This window comes from Mauremys reevesii, linkage group 11 (genome assembly GCF_016161935.1).
Source record: "Mauremys reevesii isolate NIE-2019 linkage group 11, ASM1616193v1, whole genome shotgun sequence".
Lineage (NCBI taxonomy): Eukaryota > Metazoa > Chordata > Testudines > Geoemydidae > Mauremys > Mauremys reevesii.
Window position 1 is genome coordinate 34,197,837 of NC_052633.1, and position 25,105 is coordinate 34,222,941.

The 25,105-nt window shown below is 40.7% G+C and overlaps 1 protein-coding gene across 5 annotated transcripts in view; it reads left to right on the forward strand.

Annotated features, from left to right (window-relative positions):
- Positions 1-25,105, forward strand: part of CCDC141 (coiled-coil domain containing 141) — a 155,463-nt gene that overhangs the window by 77,696 nt on the left and 52,662 nt on the right. For all 5 annotated transcript variants that reach the window (XM_039494686.1, XM_039494689.1, XM_039494688.1 and 2 more), the window contains exons 8-12: positions 5,841-6,013; positions 17,167-17,308; positions 19,510-19,629; positions 22,023-22,214; positions 23,439-23,615. In XM_039494686.1, coding sequence (XP_039350620.1) covers positions 5,841-6,013; positions 17,167-17,308; positions 19,510-19,629; positions 22,023-22,214; positions 23,439-23,615 — 804 coding nt within the window. The remainder of the gene's footprint in view (positions 1-5,840; positions 6,014-17,166; positions 17,309-19,509; positions 19,630-22,022; positions 22,215-23,438; positions 23,616-25,105) is intronic.

A 25,105-nucleotide genomic window follows, 5' to 3' on the forward strand; every position in this document is an offset into this window, starting at 1 on the left:
ACTGCAAATTACCTGAAGTTTGTCATGTGCATTTGGACTATGGATATTTCATGTCTGTATTTTTCCTTCTCACTTTTCCAGGCCTGTATGGCACAATACATTTGCATCCACTCAACCAGCTAAGGTGGGAAGAGGATAAAAAGTAATACAGCAGCTCTCACTAACCAAAACAGCTTCTGCATCTTCTCTTGAGCACAAGGCATCATTGGACCCCTGTTTTTTATTCTGAGCTTTTGCACTGACCTTTATGGGAGTCACTTAAACAGTCTGTGCCTCATTCTCCCTATCTCTAAAATAGGGTTTAAAATGTCCATCTCCTAGGGGTTTGCAAGGGTTAATTGATGTTTGTTAAAGTCTATGAAGTCCTTTGATTAAAGGAACTAGAGGAATATGTGAATTATTACCAATCTAACTGTTTAACGTTAATGCTAATGTTTGAAAAAAGACTGAAATGGACACAAGAGGTTGCTTTGGCACAGTTAATTTAGAGGATTTGCAAAGCTCTTGAAACCACAGAGAAATAGGAAGGGTATAGGCTGCCAGCCAGCACTGCAGCTGCCATGGAACAATCAACCCAGATAATGTGAGTGAACCATGGCTTCTCATTTGTGACTGACACTGAACATGGGATAAATATGAATCTCTGTGTAGCAGCCATAACTTGATCTAGTTGGCAAGATGGAGTTGGGAATGCAGACAGCGCAACCCTGTGGGATTATTTGACAGCCTGGATGAGTCAGATTGAGGGACTTTGACAGCACTTAAATCTGGCTAGTAAGGGAGCTGCAGAGACCACCTGATTTTTCAGCTGGTCCTTTTTAAAAAAAAAGTCACCCATCCAGCTACCATTCTGTTCAAATTCCTCCTTGAGAAATATAACATGATAGTGATCATATATATTCTTTACTTTACATTTCCCCCCATTGATCTTTACCAAGAAACAAATATATCAGCTGATTAGTTATACAGGCTCTCAATACTTACATAAAATCTGACAGCAAGAGGCCTTTTCCTTCTGCCTTTTTAACTACCTATGTTTGTTCTGGAGTGCTATATACCTTTCCTTTTGGTTTCTAAATTTAATCTCTTCAATACGGTCTTCAAGAATAAAATTCCTTATGTAATGCCTGTTGCACACAATAAGCAAATCCTATTGATTCCTGGGCCCATGCCAGGTGCTCAGTTCTGCAGAAGAATCTTGAATATGTCTTTAAAGTGCCAAAACTGTGCTTAATTATTGCTTTGAGCTAGTGGCAATTGAATTTCTTTGTAGTTAAGCACAGGTGAAAAGGATTTCACATTTTAGGACAAGGGGCCTCCTGAGTATCTACTATCACTTCCTTCAGATGGGCCAAGAGGTTATTGAATTGTTTATTCATAAAAAAATGTCTTAATTAAATCAAGGTAACATCAAGTTATTAGTGTTGAATTGTTCATTCTGCAAAGAAAATGGTCTAAAAGAGGCAGTAAAACAGTATTTGTTCAATTGCAATCTTCTGTGTTGCGCTCCTCTTGATGAATATTCCAACAAAAGATTTACACCTTCTATAAGAGTAAGTCTCAGTTACTGTAGCTCTGTATTCCTTCACTTGACTCAGTTTGCATGTCATCTCCAGGTATACATTGTCCTGCTAATCAGAGTTAAACAAGAGAAACTGTTAATAAATCTCTTAAGGTTTACTATAATATCTCAATACTGAATTAAAATAATTTTCAGTAAGAAAATTAACTCAATTCGTGGCAGTGCCTATACAAAACTTTAACAACTGAAGCTTAAGGATTGATTATGGCATCTCCTTGCACAGCAGTGCTGAGGGTGAAGGACTCTTTCTGACCTTATTATTGGTGCTTGTTTTGTGCCTAAGCTGCTTCTATTATTTGGCTACACTTGCAGCTGTACAGCGCTGGGAGTTAAAGCTGTCTTCATACAGCTGTGTAGGGAAAGCACTGCAGTGTAGCCACACTGACAGCTACCAGTGCTGCAGTGTGGCCACATTTGCAGCATTTGCAGCGGTGTTGGGAGTGGTGCATTATGGACAGCTATCCCAGCATTCAAGTGGCTGCAATGTGCTTTTCAAAAGAGGGGGGTGGGGTGGAGTGTGACAGGGAGCATGGGGGAGACAGAGAGAGTGGATTTTTGGAGCTGACACTGTGTCAGCTCCCTGCCTTGCAAGTTCTAAGGGCTTGAAGATGCACAGCACCAACCTTCAATCATTTTAAAAGTTTCGACTCCTTCCCCCACCCCTCTCTCATTCACTAAATTCAAATAGCCTTCAGACCAGATAAGCAGCTGCTCCAAAATGGACCTCCCCTCCGGGCTGCTTCTCTCCTCAAGCAAACACTAGCTGTGGACATTCATCCCCCTCTGCTCGAACAAACAGTAGCTGTGTTTGTTTTTTAGATAAGCAGCTCTGGGAGCCCCGAGTTCACAACAAAACAAAGAGAGACATCACAACAAAACAAAGAGTGTTATCTTTACCTAAAAAGCATTATGGGAAGGTTCCGGAAGTCATTTACAGCGTAGTAAGATTAATCACTGTTTACACTGGCACCCCAGCGCTGCAAGAGCAGTGCTATCGTCGTTATTCCCCAGGCCGAGGTGGAGTACAGCCAGCACTGTAGCCAGGGAGATATAGCGCTGTATGTGCCTTGCCAGTGTGGACGGGGAGTAAGTTACAGCGCTGTAAAGCCACCACCAGCACTGTAACTCTCAAGTGTAGCCAAGCCCTTACTGTGAGTTTCCCAATGGTGTGAATTCTTCTTCTGTTGTGCATTTAGTGTTTTCCATTCTTCATTATGGAATGAGCTGCTTTTTTTGTTTCCTCTCATCTGTCTTTCCATGACTGCCTCCGTTTCAAGGATTTTTGTCCACTTTTTTCCTCGGCTTCAGTGGTGATGGAGAGCTTATCTCTTAGGTGTTTAGGTAAATTCAAGTATCAGGGCTTGTCATTTCTCCATTGACTCAGCACCTGATGGACTGGTCTGTTGCTTCTTTAGTTCAGACATAATATGCTGTAGCAGTCTGGCTGAGAAAGCTCTTAGAAATCTCTGTGAAATTTTACTTTTAAAAATTTTATTTGGTACATTTTTTATGTCCTTCCACTTCCATAAATGTTTTAAGAATCTTTGCAGAGCTCTTTCAAACAAGTAAAACATTAGTCTGTATCAAAGTCTATTTCCTTTACAATATTGCTCTTTAAAGTACACATATTTTAAAATGTTTTAAAAAGTAGTTTCTTTTATTAAACAATCCTTCAGGAGTCATCTTGCTTCTTTCTAAAACCTTGAATCAGCAGCATTCTTCAGCCAGTTAAAGCCAATGGGACTGTTCCCCTGTGTAAAGCTAAGTATGTGTGTTTGCGGGATCAGGGCCTAAGTTTGGTGAGCATTGTATAAACATGCAATTTAGTTAGGTAATTTTCCGTTTAACAAATATACACCTCTCCATTCCCATTATATTAATTTTTTCCTTTTGTGCATAAGTTAAATATGTTAAATGGGAAATTAATTCTGTTGGAAGTTCTCCACATGAGAAACACAATAGAAGAGATCCTAATAGAACTAACACACTGTTTTTGAATATTTTGAACATAATGGCGTTGCACAGCAAACAAAATTTGCGAGCAAAAATTGAGTACAGTGGGAATACTCATTGTATTAGTCTGGGAGCATAATGTTGTAACTGAGAACATAATTTGGCCTGTGTAGTCTGTATTATTAATTATAATGAATGAACTGAAAGAACTTTAAGATCCCAGTCTAAATTTACACGACTTAGAGAAAAAATTAGATCTCCCTGCTTGCTGCATTAGATATAAAAGCCTATAAAAAGGAAAGCAGCATGGAATGCTGCAATGCTATTTGTAATCAGTTTTCAAAATCATTATTTCAGATAAAAAGGGGCAGGATTTGGTTAGAGCTGGTTGGGAATTTTCTGGCAAAATGGTATTTGCGGGGAATATACCAGTTTCAACAAAACTTCCATCAGGAAAGTTTTCTCAGGTTGAGGATGAAATTTCTGGTCAAAACCAAAAAGAGAGAGACCCCGCTAAGAATAGCCAATAGCCCAGTGGTTAGGGCCCTCACCTGGGGGAGAGAGGTTTTAGCCCATAACCTGAATCAGGCAGTGGATCTCTCTCAATCTCTCCTTTTGAAGCTGCTCTGCTTTGGATAGCTAATTCAATGTTCACTGGAACATGGACTTGAAGCTGCATCACCCGGATCCCGTTAGTGATTGCCCTAACCACTGGGCTATAGCGTAAGTCTCTTTCTCACTAGCCCAATGCATATTTAATTTTTATTTATGCAAAGGGCACCAACAGAGGAGACAGACTGAGACTGACTAGAACCTGGTGGTTAGGGCACTGAACTGGTATGTGGGAGGATGACAGAGTAGGGATTTGAACCCTGAATGCCCTAAACACCAGGCTTTTGTCTCTCACTGTCTGTTGTTGGAGCTCTTCCACTTTATATAAATAATTAAACATTCCTCATGCCAGAGAAAGAGACTGAGTGAACAGCCCAGTGGTCAGGCACTCGTGTAGAAGTCTAGGCCTGGTTCAGACGAGGGACTGGAACCTGCGTGTCTGACATCTCAGCTATTGACATCTAAGCTATTGGTTATTCTAGGGTTGGGTGCGGTCTTATTTTTAACAATAAAAAGAAGAAGAAATGTCTTGCTTTTATCCCAGTGTGGAACAGGAAAATGTTTGAAATCTCCTATATATTCACAGGATGGGGGAAAAAAATTCCTGCCCAGCTTTAGATTTGGTCTTACATATGGAACTTAGTTAATGATTCTGTTGGCAATGAATTTGCTAGAACAGAGTTTAGATCTTAGACTGATACTTGCACTGATTTTTACATAAGTAAAAAGTAGTAAAAACTTAGTTTTGTTACTAAAGGCAGCTTATGACTCAGTACACAGTGCACTAAGATCTCATGGGTAAACATAAGATCTCTTGGATCACTTTCTGTAGTACTGCACTAAGCATTTTCTTCATAATTGTCACGACAACCTAATCCTGGGATCATGTCCTAGGTCCTAGTGTTAGAGCAATTACACTTTTTTTCTGCTTTGTTAACTGAGTTTCTTCTGAGATTGCACAACTATAAAATATCTACTAGCAGAGAATATTTCCCTGGTACGGTAAAGCCAATTATGGGCATTTGGGACTTGGCACATTTCTATTTATCTAATAATATTTGGGCATTAACATAATCTTTTCTTGCCTGTGTCTGCTGTCTTTTCTAAGTCACTGTGCCCCATTTTCTCCTTGCTTGTGGAATAGAAACTTCTGCTTGTGCAATGGGAAAATAGAGAATATGAATAATACCAACTTCCTGATATGAAAAATTTATGTTTCCCCTGTTTCTCAAAATAAGAGTTCAGTGGGACTTAACTCTTGTATATACCCTGGATGGATTTTAAACACAAAAAACACAGGATTTGTAATAAATTTGGGTCTATGTACCATACATTTTCTGATGAGTGTGCCAAAGGTCCAGTAATACATGGAGTTCTAAAATATTTTCATCTGCATTGCTCAAGCCACTTTGGCTGAGACTCAGAATCACACTGCTCTGATTATTTCTAGAAAACGGATTCTGCTTTTAAACTCAAAATCTGATCCTGCTCTCATGTACACCCACATAACTCAGCGGGGTTACACCTGTTTATTCCTTTGTGCACTCTAAATGAGATCAGAATCAGGTCCTAAATTAAGTTAGTGATGTTCATTTTTGAAAAAATATTGAGTGTCCATCTAATATATTTGCTTTGTACAAAATAAATGTATATTATAAATAGAAATACTGAAAAAGTGTGTTTCATTTGGCAGGCATTTGATGTTCTTGGAGGTATTGAAGCTTACCTTAAGCTCCTTAACTCGGAGGGTTTAAGTTTGCCTATCTTGGCAATGAAGCATGAGGAATTACAGGAAGAAATTAAAGACTGCACAGCTGATGCTTTGCAGAAGGGAAAAGCCTTAGTTAGTAAAGGAGATTCCCACAGGTGAGTAAAAAGTGCTCTATTGCCCATATTTTTCAACTGTTTCAGATCTTCCACTAACCTGATCGAGGATAAAAACTCATTTAGGGCCAGTCTATGCCCAGTAACTCTTTGTGTATGGGGCTAGGTCTCAGTGGCATGACTGAGTCTGCAAAATTTGTCATTATTATTTTTCACTGATATCATTTGAACAGATTGCTCTGTCTCCTGTCATAAGTGGGTTTTTTTTGTTTTTGTTTTTCTTAAGAACTGTATACAAAGTGTGGAAGCAGGGAAAGAATTAATCTGCATCTGAAGGGATCTTGCTGCATGTCAGTCAATAAGTTAGCCCAGACCCTAATGGCGTGAGACTTCTAGAAGCAGAGACAGACGTCCTCATGGACAGTCCTCCTCTGATACCCCAATAGAGATATCAAAAGGTCTCATACCTCTCATGTGGCGCCATGGGGTTCGAAGGGGAATGATCCGTAGTAGCCGTCTGTGGGTCCATGGGCGTTGCCATCCCGGACGAGCCCCCAAATTGTCGGAGAAAAACTCAGTTCTCGCTTTTTCATTTGGGTGCAGCAAAATCAAATACTTTATTATTTCTCCAGTAATTACAATGGAGGGAGAGAGTGCCATAGGACACAGGGTCGCCCCAGTCCCGGACAGGTCTCTCAACTGGTAAACAATTACAGCAAGCCTTTATACTTTTGTTACAGACAATAACTAGCAATAATACAGACAATAAAGAGCAACAACTACATTTTGTTTATACATAAGCCATTCTGCTATCTTGTTTTCTCACTCCTAGAAGACACCAGGCTGCATATTTGGTTATCAGTTACAAGGTCGTAATAACTTTTTACACAGTTCTTTCCCTCTGCCTCACACTATCCTTGCTTCTAGAAGTCTCACGTCATTAGGGTTACAGCTGGGCTAACTCTTGCTAACTGACTGACATGCATTAAGATCCCCTTCAAATCCTTATTAATTCTTTCCCTGCTTCCACAACTATAACATAAATTATATACATCAAATGCTATATTAGTGCACGTGGCTGCAATTATGTCAGGGAAATATTTAGGAAAAGACAGTCTGGTCAAGATAAAATAAAATAAAATATCAACAGATGGTCATTTTTACAACCCCAAATGCACATTTTAAGACCGTTTAAAGCCTACCTGTATATTACATTTAATAATTAATAACATAATATAACAGATGAACATAATACATATTCCGCTAAATGTAAGAATATGAACAGTTTCTCTGCTTCTTAGTGACCTTCATTTATTAATAAAATAACCTTTCTTTTTCCCCATCTATTGTTAATAGCAAGAATGGTGTAACTCTATGGACCTGAGTGGAGTTACTCCTGGTTTACACCAGTGTAACTTGGATCAAAACCAAGTTGATTGTTTCCTATTCTTCACAACTTGGTAGGAGATTGATGTAATGGTAATTAGCCATTCCAGGGCTGTAGAAAGCTTTGTTTCAGTGGGGGACTTCAAAATCTATGTAGGAACTCTAATCACTTCAGGATCCTGTGCTATCACTTACAAAACAAACAAACAAAACCCTAGCAACATTGCACTGACTTTCATCCAAAGGGGGCCCTCTAGTCCTACTGCATTCTGTGAGTAGCTCCCACTGGAGTTATTTAAAGCTTTGAGCCAGGCAAAGAGGGCCTATAATAAGTTCAGTGACTTTACCCATAACACACACAGCTGGTTTTATTGTTCTTGCTGCTGCTTTAACACCTACTGGTATTTAAACAGATAAGCAGAATAGAAGAGAGGGTTTTCCTCAGCTTGCTTTCATTTCAGTGGTTTTCTTAAGCCAGCAGCAATCACAGACCCCAGTGGCAGCAGATACAATGCAAACAGTATTCCACATTGCATGGCTTTCTAACACAGCATTGATTGATGGTATGGAGTCTGCAGACTTTGTGAGAATGGATCCATAAAATCACTGCAGCCATTAATGTTCTCTCTCTTTTTTAAACATATTCACTGTGTTTGAGTACTCTGCTTCAGACTAGAAGCCCATGTCGCAGTGCTGGGATATTGAAACCTCAGGGCAGGTCGAGAAGGAAAGTGACAAATTGACATGAAGTAATTGCGTTAGAGGTTTGTGGTGAAATTAAATAAAAATCCCCCTGTATAGGCAATACTGATAGCAGCAGTGCCAATATGTTCTACTGTTTGCTGTAGGCATATGCCCTTGCTGAAAGAAAACAAACTCTTTTCCAGGGACCTCTAGTTAAAACTTCATATCCAAGTTAACCATCCTTTATGGTATTAATATTTTAGTTTTTGAGTATCCAAAGTTGTGCTTGACATTTTACAAACAAATAAGAAAGATGTGGTTCCTGCCTAGAAGACCTTATGATTTGAATATGATAAGAACATAAGAAAGGCCGTACCGGGTCAGACCAAAGGTCCATCTAGCCCAGTATCTGTCTACCGACAGTGGCCAATGCCAGGTGCCCCTGAGGGAGTGAACCTAACAGGCAATGATCAAGTGATCTCTCTCCTGCCATCCATCTCCATCCTCTGACGAACAGAGGCTAGGGACACCATTCTTACCCATCCTGGCTAATAGCCATTTATGGACTTAGCCACCATGAATTTATCCAGTCCCCTTTTAAACATTGTTATAGTCCTAGCCTTCACAACCTCCTCAGGTAAGGAGTTCCACAAGTTGACTGTGCGCTGCGTGAAGAAGAACTTACTTTTATTTGTTTTAAACCTGCTGCCTATTAATTTCATTTGGTGACCCCTAGTTCTTGTATTATGGGAATAAGTAAATAACTTTTCCTTATCCACTTTCTCAACATCACTCATGATTTTATATACCTCTATCATGTCCCCCCTTAGTCTTCTCTTTTTCAAACTGAAGAGTCCTAGCCTCTTTAATCTTTCCTTCTATGGGACCCTCTCTAAACCCCTAATCATTTTAGTTGCTCTGCAAGGGTCCCAGCCACACACACAGGTAGGTCACAGGCGGTCTGAGCCGCTGTCAGAGGTCCAGGCAGCTGAGCTAGCAAGGCTCCAAGTAGCAGCAAGCAGCAGAGAGCCCAGGGGGGAGCAGCCCCAGTCCAGCTCATGGCTCAGATCCAAAACCTAACTCAGTCCTCTCAGCCCCCCTAATCAGCAAGCCCTAGAATCCAAAGCTAGGGCTACAGCACAGCAGGGGACCAGCAATAACAGCAGGAGCTCTAGGCTCAGCCCAGTTCACACAGAGCAGCAGACACAATCCTGGGATCAGGCAATTAGTTCTGCATCATCAGGCTGAATAATAATAAAGGTTCAGGGCCAGTTCAGGGGCTCAGGGGCTGAGCAAAATCAGGGCACAGTCCTGCCATCAGAGTGATCAGGCTAGTTCAGCATCAGAGGCTGAGCAGCCCAGGGTCAGCAGCCCCAGGGCTAGGCAACCTAGGCAAGCTCAGGTCAGGTCCTGGGGGGCTGGTCCTTGCAAAGGCAAGTATCCCACAGATAGTCAATAATCCAACACAACAAATAGTAGTCCAACAGCAGTCAGTTGTCTCAGGGGCTGGAGCACAGTCTCAGGAGGAATCCCAGCCTAGGTCAGGGTGGGACAACACACAATAGTCTCAGGCTCCCTAGTCCAGGGCTCAGCCCGAGCAAGGCCATGAGGCTAACAGCTCATGTCAGCAAGCAATAAACAAGGGTCCAAGGCTCAGGTCCTTGTGGCCTCACAGGAGAGCTGGCTTGAGCTGAGCCAGGAGCTGGGCAAAGCAAGCTGGGCCCAAGGCTCAGGCAGGCAGATAAAGTAGAGCCGGTGTGTCCTGCGCAGAGCCAGCAGGGGCCGAGCAGGCTCCAGGGCTCAGGTCCTCAGTTGTAGCACTGAGCAGCAGCAGCCACAGCAGGTGCTCTGCTTCTCTCTGCTGGAGGGGGAGTGGAGTGTGGTGGGGGGGGGGGGGGCAGTGGACACAGGCCCACCCCCCCCTGGGTGGCCCTGTGTCCGGCGGCGTGGATCCGCTGTCAGTGGGGATCGCCTGGGCCGTGGGATCCAACACACCACACATGGACATCGCCGCCCGCACAGAGCTACCTCGGCCCGGGGCCCTACCTCCCCCTCCCCTCCATACCTGCTCCTCGCTGGGCTCTGCTCTGCAGCCGGTCCCACACCAGGTCCTCCTCGTGCGTGCTGCTCTCTCCTAGTCGGGGCTGCTCCCTCCGACTCGGGTCACGGGGCGCTCGCTCCTCCGCTCGGGCGGTACGGGGGGGGCAGGCGGCTCGCACCCCTCGGTACCTGGCTCAGGGAGGGCTCGGGGTCCACGTCCGGGTACCTTGCTCGAGGAGGCTCAGTCGTCCGTCAGCGTCACAGGGGCCCTGGCTCGAGGGAGTCGTCCGAGGCCGTACCTGCTGGGAGAGGGGCTCGGTCGGCAGGAGCCTGAACAACAGGCGTCCTATCCTCCTCCTCTCGCTGGCTCCAACTGAGTGTTGAGGCCGGGGCGGCTCCTGTTCCTGCCCGCCGCCCCGGGGCGGACGGGGGGGGCGGGAATGGCGGCGCTCCGCCCACTGAGGTGGCTCCGCCCACTGAGGAGGCTGTTCTGGTTCCTCTCTCTCAGGGGCCGTCGGGAGCCAGGCCGCCTCACTACATGCTCTTTTCTGAACCTTTTCTAGTGCTAGAATATCTTTTTTGAGGTGAGGAGACCACATCTGTACACAGTATTCGAGATGTGGGCGTACCATGGATTTATATAAGGGCAATAATATATTCTCAGTCTTATTCTCTATCCCCTTTTTAATGATTCCTAACATCCTGTTTGCTTTTTTGACCGCCTCTGCACACTGCGTGGACATCTTCAGAGAACTATCCACGATAACTCCAAGATCTTTTTCCTGACTCGTTGTAGCTAAATTAGCCCCCATCATGTTGTATGTATAGTTGGGGTTATTTTTTCCAATGTGCATTACTTTACATTTATCCACATTAAATTTCATTTGCCATTTTGTTGCCCAATCACTTAGTTTTGTGAGATCTTTTTGAAGTTCTTCACAATCTGCTTTGGTCTTAACTATCTTGAGTAGTTTAGTATCATCTGCAAACTTTGCCACCTCACTGTTTACCCCTTTCTCCAGATCATTTATGAGTAAATTGAACGCAACAACTGAGAGCAACAAACAATATGTGTAGTGAAGGTTTAAGCAACAGAGTCACAAGAGGTCACTCAAGTTAATTATACACATCTTAATAGTTTATCAAAATATGTACATTTTGAATATTGAAATTTTCCATATCCTAGCTTTTAAACAAAAACAGACACCTCCCACTTTCTCAAGAAAGAAAACAAAAAACACATCTTCTGTTTTTCCTCCTTCCCCTGCTGATTTCCCTCCAATCCTGACAAGTTCACTCACTACCTAGTTTTAACCTTCCCCTGCACTGAGTCAGCCTTTATTTATGTTCTATCATCGTCCATTATCTGAGACCAAAGTGATCAAATCCAGGTGCCAGAGTTAGACTCCTAAATCTGCATTTGGGCACCTAAATCAAAGTAGCTTGGTTTTCAAAGGGCTGAGTACCTGAAGCATCCATAGATTTCAGTGGATACTGCAGGTGCTTAACGTCTCTTAAAAGAGAGCAACTTTTATATAGATGCCTAAGTATGGGTTTGGGAACTTAATTTTTTAGGCATCCAGGTTGGGAAATGTTGGTCTAATACACTAGCTTTCTTCTTTCAACTTCCCCAACATACACTCCAAAGAACAGCTCTCAGAGTCAGGAACTGATGACATCAGAGGGGTGCACAGAAGATACCACCTTTATGGTGCTCCTGGCAGCCAGTCCTTATCTTCAAGATAAGTCACTGCCCCCCAGAAATATTTTGAGCTCTAGCTAACATGATGCTCCCTCTTGGTCATTATGAAACCAGTGTGCTATTGGAGGTGCCATCTGTCAAATGAGACATAAAGTTGAGTTCCGACTACTCATCTTAGGAGACTGGCTAGTACTTATATCACCTAGGACAGGACAGTTTCTATGAGTAGCTAAGGGCCTATAGGAATGCTGTGTCAGGAAAAGGGAGAGATTTTTGGTGGGATTATGTTTGCAGCAAGTAGGTAATGAGTGCTTCTCCCCACCCACTTGAGGTAAGATCCTTTAGTTACTTGGTGTTCAGAAGAGAAAAGGATTTGGAGATGGAAGGGGTCTTAGTTGTGACAGGTGAGTGAGAAGACTTAGGAGGAGCTGAGGTAAGAACACTGCAGGGAACAGGAGAGAGACAGCAGCTGAGCTCACCTGGATTCCATCATTTACCTTAGAATCTCGAAGACATATACTTTTGTCTTTATGGTATGGACTTAAAAGGTTCTATGGAACTTTCAACAAGTGTTCAGGGTGATAGCCCCAAATTTCAGCTTGTGTAATTATATTCCTTCCTAAATTCACTCTATTCCTTCAACTGGATATACAGTATTCTTCCTATTTTCCTCTCTCGGGCTGTTGTCAAGTGTCTCTGTCCTGTGTTAAACAGCAGTTACTACATTTCAGTCCAGAGATGGCTGCTTTACTGTGGTGAGTGAAATGATCCCTGTACAGGGCATATCATTTTCAAAGTGTTTTTGAATTCTTCAGTATGAGAGTCCTAGGGTGAAATCCTAGCCTCAGGGAAGTCCATGGGAATTTTGCCATTAGAGTCAATGGGGCCTGGATTTTACTTCTAGAATCCTGGATAGAGCCAAACTTAATACAATATACTAAGAAACCAGGTTTTCTAAAATAAAACAGTGGGAGTCAAGGACAGAGAGTAGAAGGGGAAGGAAATTTTAATTTCCCATCAGAAAGACTGTAAAAATAAAGGTCCAGTTAGGAAAGGAAATATAAAAGAATGACCAATGCAAGAGGAGAAACAAAGAGACAGTGTTTTTACAGAAACATACATGGGAACCTCTGTTAGGACTTAGTCCAGCATGTGGGTATTGAAGAAGTTTAGTCGTATGTTTAAGTGGCTGCTTTGTTATACAAAGGAAAAGAAAGGTGTATTCTGCTGATGTAATAGATAGTTAGCTGTCAAGTGCTTACCATCTGCTAAGAGAAGCAGCCAATAGAACTTTATGTGGAATTTGAAAGTAGGTTGCAGCTCCCTGAAAGAGTAATTGGAACAGAATATTAGAGACTGTGCCAGCAATGCCCCTCTGCTATGTACATTGGCCAAACCCCCTACTTGGTAAGGCAACGCCCATCTTTTCATGTACTGTGTATATATGTACCTGCTACTGTATTTTCCACTCCATGCATCTGATGAAGTGGGTTCTAGCCCACAAAAGCTTATGCCCAAATAAACGTGTTAGTCTCTAAGGTGCTACAAGGACTCCTCGTTGTTTTTGCTGATACAGACTAACACGGCTACCCCTCTGAATCAAATAAATTAAAAAATCCAATTCAGATTTTTGTTTCAAATGAGACTATTGGTAGAACATAGTTACTGATTTCATGTGAGTTTCCATTTTTTAAATTAAAGCCTGTTGAAGATACAGTTGCGCTGTAGAAAATGCATTTTATATTAACTCAGAATGTCTTCAATCAGTTGATTTTTGTCTATTAAGAAAACCCTCATCATCATCCTGGCCAGTCTGCTTCCCTATCAGTAGTTTAAGATTTTCCCTCATTTCATTGCCGATTAAACTCATTTTCACCATGTCATAAATTAATTATTTTTATTAAAGGTATGCAGAATCACTAGTACTTTCCAAGATTTTATTAAGCTCTAAGTAATCATCTACAGGAGGTATAACCTTAATCTCTATTAGTGTTTGAAGGAGCTACACTGATAAATTAAAAGGAGTATCTCTTCTTTAAGAAATGTTGAAATAGAGGGACAACTTTTTATAAATTTAAGGTTACACTGAAAAATAAGAGGTTACAAGTATGACGAGAAATTAATTTGCAAAATTCTAAACAACTTATTCCATAAATAATGTCCTTTTTGCGATCTTGGATTTCCTACGGTCCACATTTTCTCACCAGATTCAGCCTAATGCCATACTCCATGCATTCTCCATGCATTCTAAGGAAGGGTAGAAGGGAGTACAGCAAAATAGAGACAATGGATTTCAGGAAGGCAGATTTTGGTAAGCTCAGAGAGCTGATAGGTAAGGTCCCATGGGAATCAAAACTGAGGGGAAAAACAACTGAAGAGAACTGGCAGTTTTTCAAAGGGACACTACTAAGGGCCCAAAAACAAGCTATTCCACTGGGTAGGAAAGATAGAAAATGTGGCAAAAGACCCCCTTGGCTTAACCACGATCTAAAAAATAAAAAGGACTCATATAAAAAATGGAAACTAGGACAGATTACAAAGGTTCAGTATAGGCAAACAACACAGGAATGCAGGGGCAAGATTAGAAAGGCAAAGGCACAAAATGAGCTCAGACTAGCTACAGGAATAAAGGGAAACAAGATCTTTTATCAATACGTTAGAAGCAAGAGGAAGACCAAGGACAGGGTAGGCCCACTGCTCAGTGAGGAGGGAGAAACAGTAACAGGAAACTTGGAAATGGCAGAGATGCTTAATGACTTCTTTGTTTCAGTCTTCACCGAGAAGTCTGAAGGAATGCCTAACATAGTGAATGCTAATGGGAAGGGGTAGGTTTAGAAGAGAAAATAAAAAAGAACAAGTTAAAAATCACTTAGAAAAGTTAGATGCCTGCAAGTCACCAGGGCCTGATGAAATGCATCCTAGAATACTCAAGGAGCTAATAGAGGAGGTATCTGAGCCTCTAGCTATTATCTTTGGAAAATCATGGGAGACAGGAGAGATTACAGAAGACTAGAAAAGGGCAAATATAGTGCCCATCTATAAAACGGGGAATAAAAACAACCCAGGAAACTACAGGCCAGTTAGTTTAACTTCTGTGCCAGGGAAGATAATGGGGCAAGTAATTAAGGAAATCATCTGCAAACACTTGGAAGGTGGTAAGGTGATAGGGAATAGCCAGCATGGATTTGTAAAGAACAAATCATGTCAAACAAATCTGATAGCTTTCTTTGATAGGATAATGAGCCTTGTGGATAAGGGAGAAGCGGCGGATGTGGTATACCTAGACTTTAGGAAGGCATTTGGTACGGTCTCGCATGATATTCTTATCAATAAACTAGGCAAATACAACTTAGATGGGGCTACTATAAGGTGAGTGCATAACTGGCCAGATAACTGTACTCAGAGAGTAGTTATTAATGGTTCCCAATCCTGCTGGAAAGGTATAACAAGTGGGGTTCCGCAGGGGTCTGTTTTGGGACCGGCTCTGTTCAATATTTTCATCAACGACTTAGATATTGGCATAGAAAGTATGCTTATTAAGTTTGCAGATGATACCAAACTGAGAGGGATTGCAACTGCTTTGGAGGACAGGGTCATAATTCAAAATGATCTGAACAAATTGGAGAAATGGTCTGAGGTAAACAGGATGAAGTTTAACAAAGACAAATGCAAAGCGTTCCACTTAGGAAGGAACAATCAGTTTCACACATACGAATGGGAAGAGACTGTCTAGGAAGGAGTACAGCAGAAAGGGATCTAGGGGTTATAGTGTATCACAAGCTAAATATGAGTCAACAGTGTGATGCTGTTCCAAAAAAAAGCAAACATGATTCTGGGATGCATTAACAGGTGTGTTGTGAGCAAGACATGAGAAGTCATTCTTCCGCTCTACCCTGCGCTAGTTAGGCCTCAGCCAGAGTATTGTGTCCAGTTCTGGGCACCGCATTTCAAGAAAGATGTGGAGAAATTGGAGAGGGTCCAGAGAAGAGCAACAAGAATGATTAAAGGTCTTGAGAACATGACCTATGAAGGAAGGCCGAAAGAATTGGGTTTGTTTAGTTTGGAAAAGAGAAGACTGAGAGGGGACATGATAGCAGTTTTCAGGTATCTAAAAGGGTGTCATAAGGAGGAGGGAGAAAACTTGTTCAACTTAGCCTCTAAGGATAGAACAAGAAACAATGGGCTTAAACTGCAGCAAGGGAGGTTTAGGTTGGACATTAGGAAAAAGGTAGTAACTGTCAGGGTGGTTAAACGCTGGAATAAATTGCCTAGGGTGGTTGTGGAATCTCCATCTCTGGAGATATTTAAGAGTAGGTTAGATAAATGTCTATTCGGCATGGTCTAGACAGTATTTGTTCCTGCCATGAGGGCAGGGGACTGGACTCGATGACCTCTCAAGGTCCCTCCCAGTCCTAGAATCTGTGAATCTTGATAGGCATGGTTGATCGGGTATTCCTCAACTTCAGTCAGGATGGCTAAACTTGGTCTTCTGAATCACTGGAACTGGCCCTATATAAATAGTTGAATCAAGATAAGTACATTAGGAAGTCAGCAGAGATTAAATTGACAAAGTTCACACTTTAGAAGTATTTGTCTTCTAAATTTTGGATTTATTTATTTATCTTTGTCAGAGACAACTTCAATAATAAATTAATTAATATGAGTATTAATTCTTTTTATGCACCATCTTCAAATCCTAATTCTATGTGATGACTTGTTTACAATTTGGAGAGAACTGCCTCAAGTATTCATATTATTGTGAATTGGCACCCTGGTGCTTAAATGTTTCAGATTATAAAACAATTGGTGCTTTCTCAATTGATTTATTCTACACTTCTATTCAAACAGCATCTTTAAACAAATGTTAGCTTAGAGCGTGGAGGGAATGAGATGACAAGTTTTGTGCACTTACTGTAAGAAAATTGAAACATTTGGAGGCAAAGTGAAATATCCTTTTAAAAATAGAAATCTAAGCCACTTGGTATGTCAGATATTTTCAATTGTTCACGTTTCATTTCTCTCCCTTCTGCTCAGTTCCTTTAGGGCCAGAATCTAATACCCTTACTTGCACTGAGTAGTACCTTACTCCATAGGTAGTGCAACTGAGGTCATTGGGATTAACAGTGCAAGTAAGCGTATCTCCATCTGAGCCTTACTTATGCGTTGAATGTGAAATAATTTGTTAGGAAATGTCATTTCTCTGCTCTGCTCCTTAAGAATTTTATCTGCATTATTACTGTTACGGTTTTTTAAGACTTGAGTTTTTAAAATCTTGCTAAATCATTTCTGATATGAAACAGAAGAGCTATTTTTATTCACCTTCTGTCATCTTGCTGGTGCACAAGCCAGGAGAAGTTTTAACAGCTGTATTGTTCCAATTTAGCTCTTGGATGACTGGAATTCAGGAAATGATAGAATATGTTCAGAAAAGAGTGGATCAACTAATCAGACAGTGTCCTGCTTACAAAGAACTTGCTTTAAAGAAACAAGGGCTCACTGCCTCACTAGAAGATTATCTAAAGAAGGTACATTATAAAAGGCATCCTCATTAATGTATTCATGCAGACTGCATTGAATTTCTGTCTATAGCTGTTAGAACACTAGACTTTGCTTCTGACTGAATAATACCAAATAATGTACTTAGCTGGTAGAGAGGATAGGTGAATTGTACCTATGAAATGCTTAGTGCAGCTGTAGGCACCAGTAAACTTAAATGCCTTGAGCTGAAAATGACGCTGATTCTACAAACACATTATACCTATTAAATAAATCATGAATTTGCTTTGATCATGAGCCCTTTGTTTTGGGTAAGATGAGCAAGCAATCCAGGACTGTGACTTGCACAGGACGGTGCCAGGGGTTTTGGCGCCCTGGGCGGAGGTCCTTCCGCGCTCCCGGTCGTTGGCGGCAATTCTGTGGTGGGGGGATCCTTCCGCACTCCCGGTTTTCGGGGCACTTCGGCAGCGGGTCCCGGAGCGAGTGAAGGACCTGCCGCAGAATTGCCGCCGAAGACCCGGAGCGTGGAAGGACCCCCTGCCGCCAAATTGCCGCAGAGGGTGGCAAAATGCCGCCCCCCCAAATCCTGGCGCCCTAGGCGACTGCCTAGGTCACCTAAATGGAAGCGCCGGCCCTGGACTTGCATGCAAGTTTCCTGCATTCTTTATATTTTTTCCCAATTTTGTTTTGTGGACAATGAGAAAGGAGGCAAAGCGAACTTGGGGGTCAATAGGAATGGGGATTGTGAACCACAGCACAGGTGATGTGATTTCTCTGTGCTGCCAAAGGAAAGCGTATCACATTCACAATAACAGCTCCTTTTACTCATTAAGGAACTGATCCTGAAAGGTACTGAAAGCCTGCTGAATGTCTTCAGCTCCCTCTGGCCTCTGTTATATTAGAGCTAGAATAGGCACATAGGGCTTCCCTTCGAGCCTATGTGCCTGTTCTACCTCTAATGCAATATAATATTTGTAGCAAGGTTCACAGCAAAGACATTCCAAAGTGCAGACCAAAACAATTAAATCATATTTAATGATTCAATAATTATTCAATATGCAATTTGACATTTTATAATGTAAACATGATGCTTATAGTGAACTATTCTGAATCAAATGGGAAGAAGTCAATTTGCTATCCATGGATTCCTTTACACACATTTTCTATAAGTGAGGTTTTGGGATATTGGAGCGTGATGAACAAACTGCATAGTTTAAATAGTCTAGAAGAAAAGCCTCACTGGTATCTGCTGTTGGTCCCACACAAAAGGCCTCACTAGAAAAATGTGAATCTAAATCAAATGAATTCTCTAAATGTAACTATTTTTTACTTCATTATTTTTAGACCCACATTTTCATATGTGATCTCTGATTCTGGGTGCCTCAGTTTTGGGCACCCCGCCTCAGACACCCAGAATTTGAGGATATTTTGAGCATTTGAGCCAAAAGATCTCAGCTTTTCTCACAGAATGCTACCCAGTGTCTCATCCTCCCAAGTAAAACACTTCCCATTGCAACCTCTCACTAAAGCCAAGCATTCTGAAGGATCTGGTGCTAAATTAAGCTCCCTTTGACACATACAGTTCCTGGACCAAATTCAGAAGCCTCATTTTAAAATGGATGGTAGACGTGAATTCACATTCCTAGCAGTGGCTATGTATACCACATATAGAGTCATCTGCAGCTGCTTTTCATGACCTATCCTGTTGCCAGCATGCATGCATAACTCTTGTTGTCGTTAAGGGAAATTATGTGCACATATCTACATAAAATAGACCTTTTGGATTGCTAGAGAAGTTTTAAAGATGTTTTACATTTTAAAATGGCCTAACCTATAAAACAAAACTTTTTTAAAACATGAAGTATCTTGAAAGTATTAAGTTAAAGATAGTAAATTCTAGATTATAACATTGTGAAGCTTCAAACTTACTAAAATAACAATGTTGGATTAATTAGGGATAGAGAAAAACAATTTAGATAAAATATGAGAGAGCAGGCATGAATCTTTGTCTCAAGTGCAAACCAGACCTTTTAGTTAGATTTGAAATAGTTAGAAGAAGTTGGTTGGTTGGATTTTTTGTTTTTGGCATCCTCTATTTCCTGAAATCAAAGTGGTGAAATGCCAAGAGCTAAGTCTGTTCCCTCACTTTGTTCTATTCAAGTTTGTGTTTTTATAATGCCTAGTGATGTAAATTAATATAATGATGTATATATTATATTTTTAACTAAAGGTATCATTGTCAATTAAAAAAGTCAGTCCGATACTTGCAATCAGTATGGATCCTGGTTCTTGTTTGACTGAGTCGGAGAAAGTTTTGAACGAATACCTAGAACTGTCTGATCAAGCTAAGGTAAAAAAACCTTTTCATATGCTATTACCCTAAGTATTTTTAGACACAAATGTATACTTTAAAAATTCCAAAATTGCTGAGATGCTCAGCTTGGGATGGGCACGTTTCCTTAGAAGGAAAATAGGTCTTCATTTTTATTAAATCTGATAATCCATCAACAATAATATAACTAAAACTGCAAGTAGGTAATTCTTACAGTTAGAGTACTCTCCATTCTCATCTCAGCCCTATCTTTTTTAGTATCAACCTATCCTCTGTTAGTATCTCAAGACCCAAACACAGTCAGATTTTAATACTCTTGGAAATGTCATGTTCTTGATGTATATCACTGATCCACCAACTCTTGGGATGTCAAAAATTACATGTTCAAGAATGTGGTCATCAGAAATTCCAGTTGTGAGATTCTCTCCCCCACTCAGGTTCCTTCATGCTGGGTAAAAGAGCTGGAATGGTGTAAAAGCCCAGGTCCATGCACCGGTATTGTAGAGACAGCCATAAGGCTGCCTTCTAAGAACCCTTGCAGCATGAATCATTGCAGGGAGGCTGTTATAACCAGACAGGCCCCACAACATACACAAGGGGCTTAAAGCTACTTTAGCACTCCCGCCTCCCCCACCTGCCCACTTTCTACTAATCTGTTGGAATCTCACTCCAGCTTCATATTTCAAGGCTAAGCTAGGAGCTCTTTAAAAATGCAGCTATACGTATTCTCTTTGGAACTAGTCCCAATTTGAGTATATTTCTGAAAACTCAGTATCTTTGTTCTTTTTCCTTGTTGTCTTGTACCAGTTTATATAATCCAATAATTTGATTTGTGCAGTAGCACTGAAACTAAAATTCATGTACAAGCAATTCTGAAGAGCACTCAGCAAGAATATAAAAGTAACAGAAGCTTTATAAAAGCCATTCTTTGTGGCAAATGAGCATGAAATAATTTTTGCCAACATTTCTGCTCAATTTGTGTAACACTATTCTGATGCGGATATTTCCTTTGCCTGTTGTGGTCTTTCTCTAGAAACTGTGTAATGTGCTTTGACTACAATATCCTCGCCACCTACCCATTCCTTCTATGGAATTTCACAGGGTATATAGCTTGTATTCTGGCTGAGTTTCAGAGATAAATATACCATGTGCTATGAATCCAAAAGATGGACTGAAGTATCCAAAGCTATCTTAGGCCTCTAGATATAGAAATATATGCACTAAACACTTTTCCTACAATAGTTCATAGTTCTGATGCCATCCTCACAGGTGCAGTTTTGGATGATAACATTATACATGCAGGACAAAAATTCCATAAATTCACATTTTAAAGTATTTGTGTCTTTTGAGAAAAATTGGGATCCAAAAGTCATTTGAAAAACACATAAGCAAAAACATTTGTTTTCTGAAATGATTAACCATCATGTTTGCAAGTTTTCACATTTAAGTGAAACCCTGGATCCTTTTCAATGCTAGGGCTGTAAATGCTAGCTAGGCTTTTCACTAGGGTTGGATTTTATTCGTGACCATTCTTATGGGTTCTTGAGAATGAAGTGTTGCTGTCAAAGTCCTTTCTGGCAATTTATTCACTAGGTTCCATGTAATATCAAACCAATATCTAACTTAAGGAAGAGGTGTTCCAGATTTTATAGGGCCCACTAGAAAAAGTAGGTGTAACGCTTGAGTAAAACATTTGTGCTTGCCCAGAGTTGTGAGCCTACACAGTAGAGCTGAAAAACAGAATCCTGGCTGATTCTACCAGTGTGGTGGTAATATCCAGGAAATCTGCACAACCCACCTATAGGCGGGAGGGATAGCTCAGTGGTTTGAGCATTGGCCTGCTAAACCTAGGGTTGTGAGCTCAATCCTTCAGAGAGCCATCTGGGGCAAAAATCTGTCTGGGGATTGGTCCTCCTGAGGCCCCTTCCAACCCTGATATTCTATGATTCTATAAAATACTACTGGGTTTGGGGAGTGGAGACATGATGTGCTGTTTGGTCCCTATTCTGATTTTGGGGGCTTGCAGATTTGCACTGCATGGGAACTTACTGACCATAAGCTTGGTTGTGGGTGGCACATCCCTTTCCTCTATCAGCGTTCCCAGGTGCAGAATTTCCATTGCTTTTTTGTCAAGTGGCTACACTGATTTTAAATATTCAGACACACATTTTTTCCATTTAAAATTAGAACATTTTATTATGTTCAGGCTTTGTGTTTGGTTTCAAAACTGTCACAGGAGGGGGATGTTTAGCTTTGGCATTTAATGTACATTTTGAGTTGTTCCTTTGCTATATAGGTGGGTGGGTTAAACAGAAAGAACCAATACTGCCAGAAATTAACATTTAGGATGTGAATTTTCACGAGCCCTTTCCACTCACCATGTACTGTGTTCTATGCTTATGCCCTCATAGGAAACATCACATGAACTGGAAGCAGCTGTGAGACTTATTAATGAAGTGGAAGAATTTGAACCTGCAGAGGTGGCAGCTTTCTCTAGCAAAGCTGACCTTCTAAATGAAGAACTGACAACACTTAACAAAAATATTAGTTCAAAACTAGATGTTCTAAAAGCTTATGTGGCATTTTTAAAGTCAGCGAAGGAGGTATAGGTTCCCTACTGAATTACTGGATTTAATTCTGTAATTTTACAAGAAGGAGAGAGAACAAGGGTTTTGTCTAGCCTAAAATAGCATCTAGGGCTGCTATGGCAGGGAAGCTGTGCAGGCCTCCAGTAGCTACACAGCCTATAGGCTGCAGTCTATTCCAAATGAGGTAATTTTCCTCAGAAAGGGCCTCAATTAAATCAGTGCAAGAACTGTGTGTAGTCCAGCCCTGGTCAGTAAATTTACACAAGCATAAGGATTTGCATTCATGCAGTTTTTGCACTGATTTAACTACATTGGTTTAAGACACCTATGTAGTTAAATCAGTGCAACCCCTCATGTGGGTATCTATATAAAAGTGCTAACATTGGTACAGTTTGCCTCAGTAAATTAACCAAAACCAAGCTATACTGATACAATTTCTTTATATTAGTATAATTGTGTCCACACTAGGGTCCAGTTTTTCTACCAATGTAATTAAATTGGTAGAAAAAAACAATTTAGTTAAATTGGTGCAAAAAATGAGTTAAAATGATGCAGGCGTAAACCACTCCAGCTGAGACCATAATCAGTCCCTTCATTTCTAACATGCTTTTGGTAACTGATAAACCTTGGGCTACTGATAGAACTAGGTTTTTTTGGATCCTTGTTTTTAAATACTTTGACACTATTCACTAATATTTTCCTTGTGTGCTTTAAACTAAAATGAGAACAGAGGTGGAACTGGATCTTTTAAATAAATTTGGCCATAGCAATTAAGCTCTCAAGTCTAGTGACACTAATTAAGAACAAGATCACATTTACTTGTTCATATCCTAATGTTTGACTTTCAGTATTTTTTTTGTTTGTCACATGCGTTGTTGTATTTATCTAATCTTAATTTTTGTTACCTCACATTAAATGGAGCTAAGCAATTTATATTTACAAAATAGATGACAGACATTGAACAAATTGCTAACAATTTAAAAACATATTGCTGTGTGCTTAGAAGCTCTCATTGAATAATAAACTTTTCACTTCGGTTCCTAGCCTATTTGCCAGCTGTTAAAATAGGTTTCTGGGTTACTTAACACACTTCTGCTTGTTTTATGATAGTCCAATTTTCTGTAGAGGAAGATGTGGTTTAAAACATGGAAAGCATTCATTAATGTATTACTCAAATCTACCACCAAGTCTGATTTTAGAGGTTGAGGCCTGTACTTTTATTCTTGCATTTTTCTGCAGGTAAATGACCAAGCTCAAAGTCTGAAGGAATTCTATAAATCTGAGCCTGTGCAAACAGAGTGTGAAGCTGAAAACAAGACTGTGATTGAGTCAGCTGATACTCAGTGGCCGATTGTTTTAAAGAAGATTCTTTCCACTCAAGATATGGGGCATGATTTTATTAATTCATTACATTTGGTGAGACTGCAGTTCACTGAGTTATCACCGTAGCAAGGATTAATTGTTAAATTCACAATCATAACTTCAAATATGCACTAAACTACAATAACCACTGACACATTAAGAGTAGATCTTGGATCCTACTCCCATGTCCCGAGGAGCTTTTATTGTGTGTCACAGTGGGGGGAGGGGCGGAATCATAATTAGAACTGAGTAAAATTTGGAATTTCTACCTGTGGGAAATTTTGACACTTTTTTTTTTCGAAATGGGGTTTTTTTTTATTTTTTATCTTGGCAGCACAGAAATTCTAAAAAAAAATTGATTTGGAAATGGCAAAAAATTTCATTTTGACATTTGCAATAGAAAAGCAACATTTAGACATTTCTGAAATTGAAATGTTTCAATTTGTTTTGCTGAATTCACTCCAAAGGCTCCTTTTCAAGTGAGATCAACATTACACAGCTTCCCGAGCATATGGCCTTATTAGAGGCATAGTTTGGGTCCCCCATTGTCTCCTATGAGCCAATCTCCTTGGAGGACTACCTATGTGTCCACGCTGCATTGTGGAGGATGAAGTCCTCCAGGGAGACTGACTCAAAGGAGACAGTGAGGGGCCCAAACTACACTTTCCATAAGACAATGCTAGTAAAATACCCTTTAATTTTTTTTAACTGATTTGAAACCAAATGTTTTGGGTCAACTCAATATAACAAAATATCTTGATTCAGGCTGAATTGACCCAAAACAAAATATTTCATGTTGATTTTCTCATCAGAAAAACTAATGTTTTTAGCAAATTTGAAATTTTTGGTTCTGCAGAAACTGCATTTGCGATCAAAAAATCATTCCCATGGAAAATTCCTGACCAGCTCTAATAATGATGTCATGGCTATAAAGCAAACACAATATTGATGGTTCCAACCCTAATAACAGTAATGTGGTTAAATTGGGAGGAAATTCTTAGGTGAGAATTATTTTTAACTTGAAATTTCAAAGGAAGTTAAGGCAGCTTAAACATTTTATCATCACCTAATTCTTGTAGATTGATCTTTCAGAATTTGAAAACCTTCCATTACAGTGCAGTAGAGCATGCCTGGATATGTGTAACCCTCTTCAGGCCATGCAGGAATTGCTAGCGAGTGACCAGCTGATCCAGCTGTGTATAAGGATAAAATGCATTTGTAGACAATTTAAAGGCGAGATCATCCCTCCCATAGTCTCCATTCATGGATCACTCCCATCCCATGCAGAATGTGAATGAGGAAAGCTAGGTCTGCACCTCTCAACCCTCTTCTGCACCTTGTGGAGGGCAGTCGGCATATCTGGGATCTGCATGAGTAGGCTGGACACGTAGAAGCCAGGAGCAGGAGCAAGTAGGTCAGCCCTGTGGAGTTTAAGCAGAAAATATTATATAGCTAGGGATGGTATTATTTCTCCTACTGAGGTGCTTTCTAAGAGTCCCAGGGGGTACCACAGGATCCCTGTTAGCATGATTTTAATGGAGCTG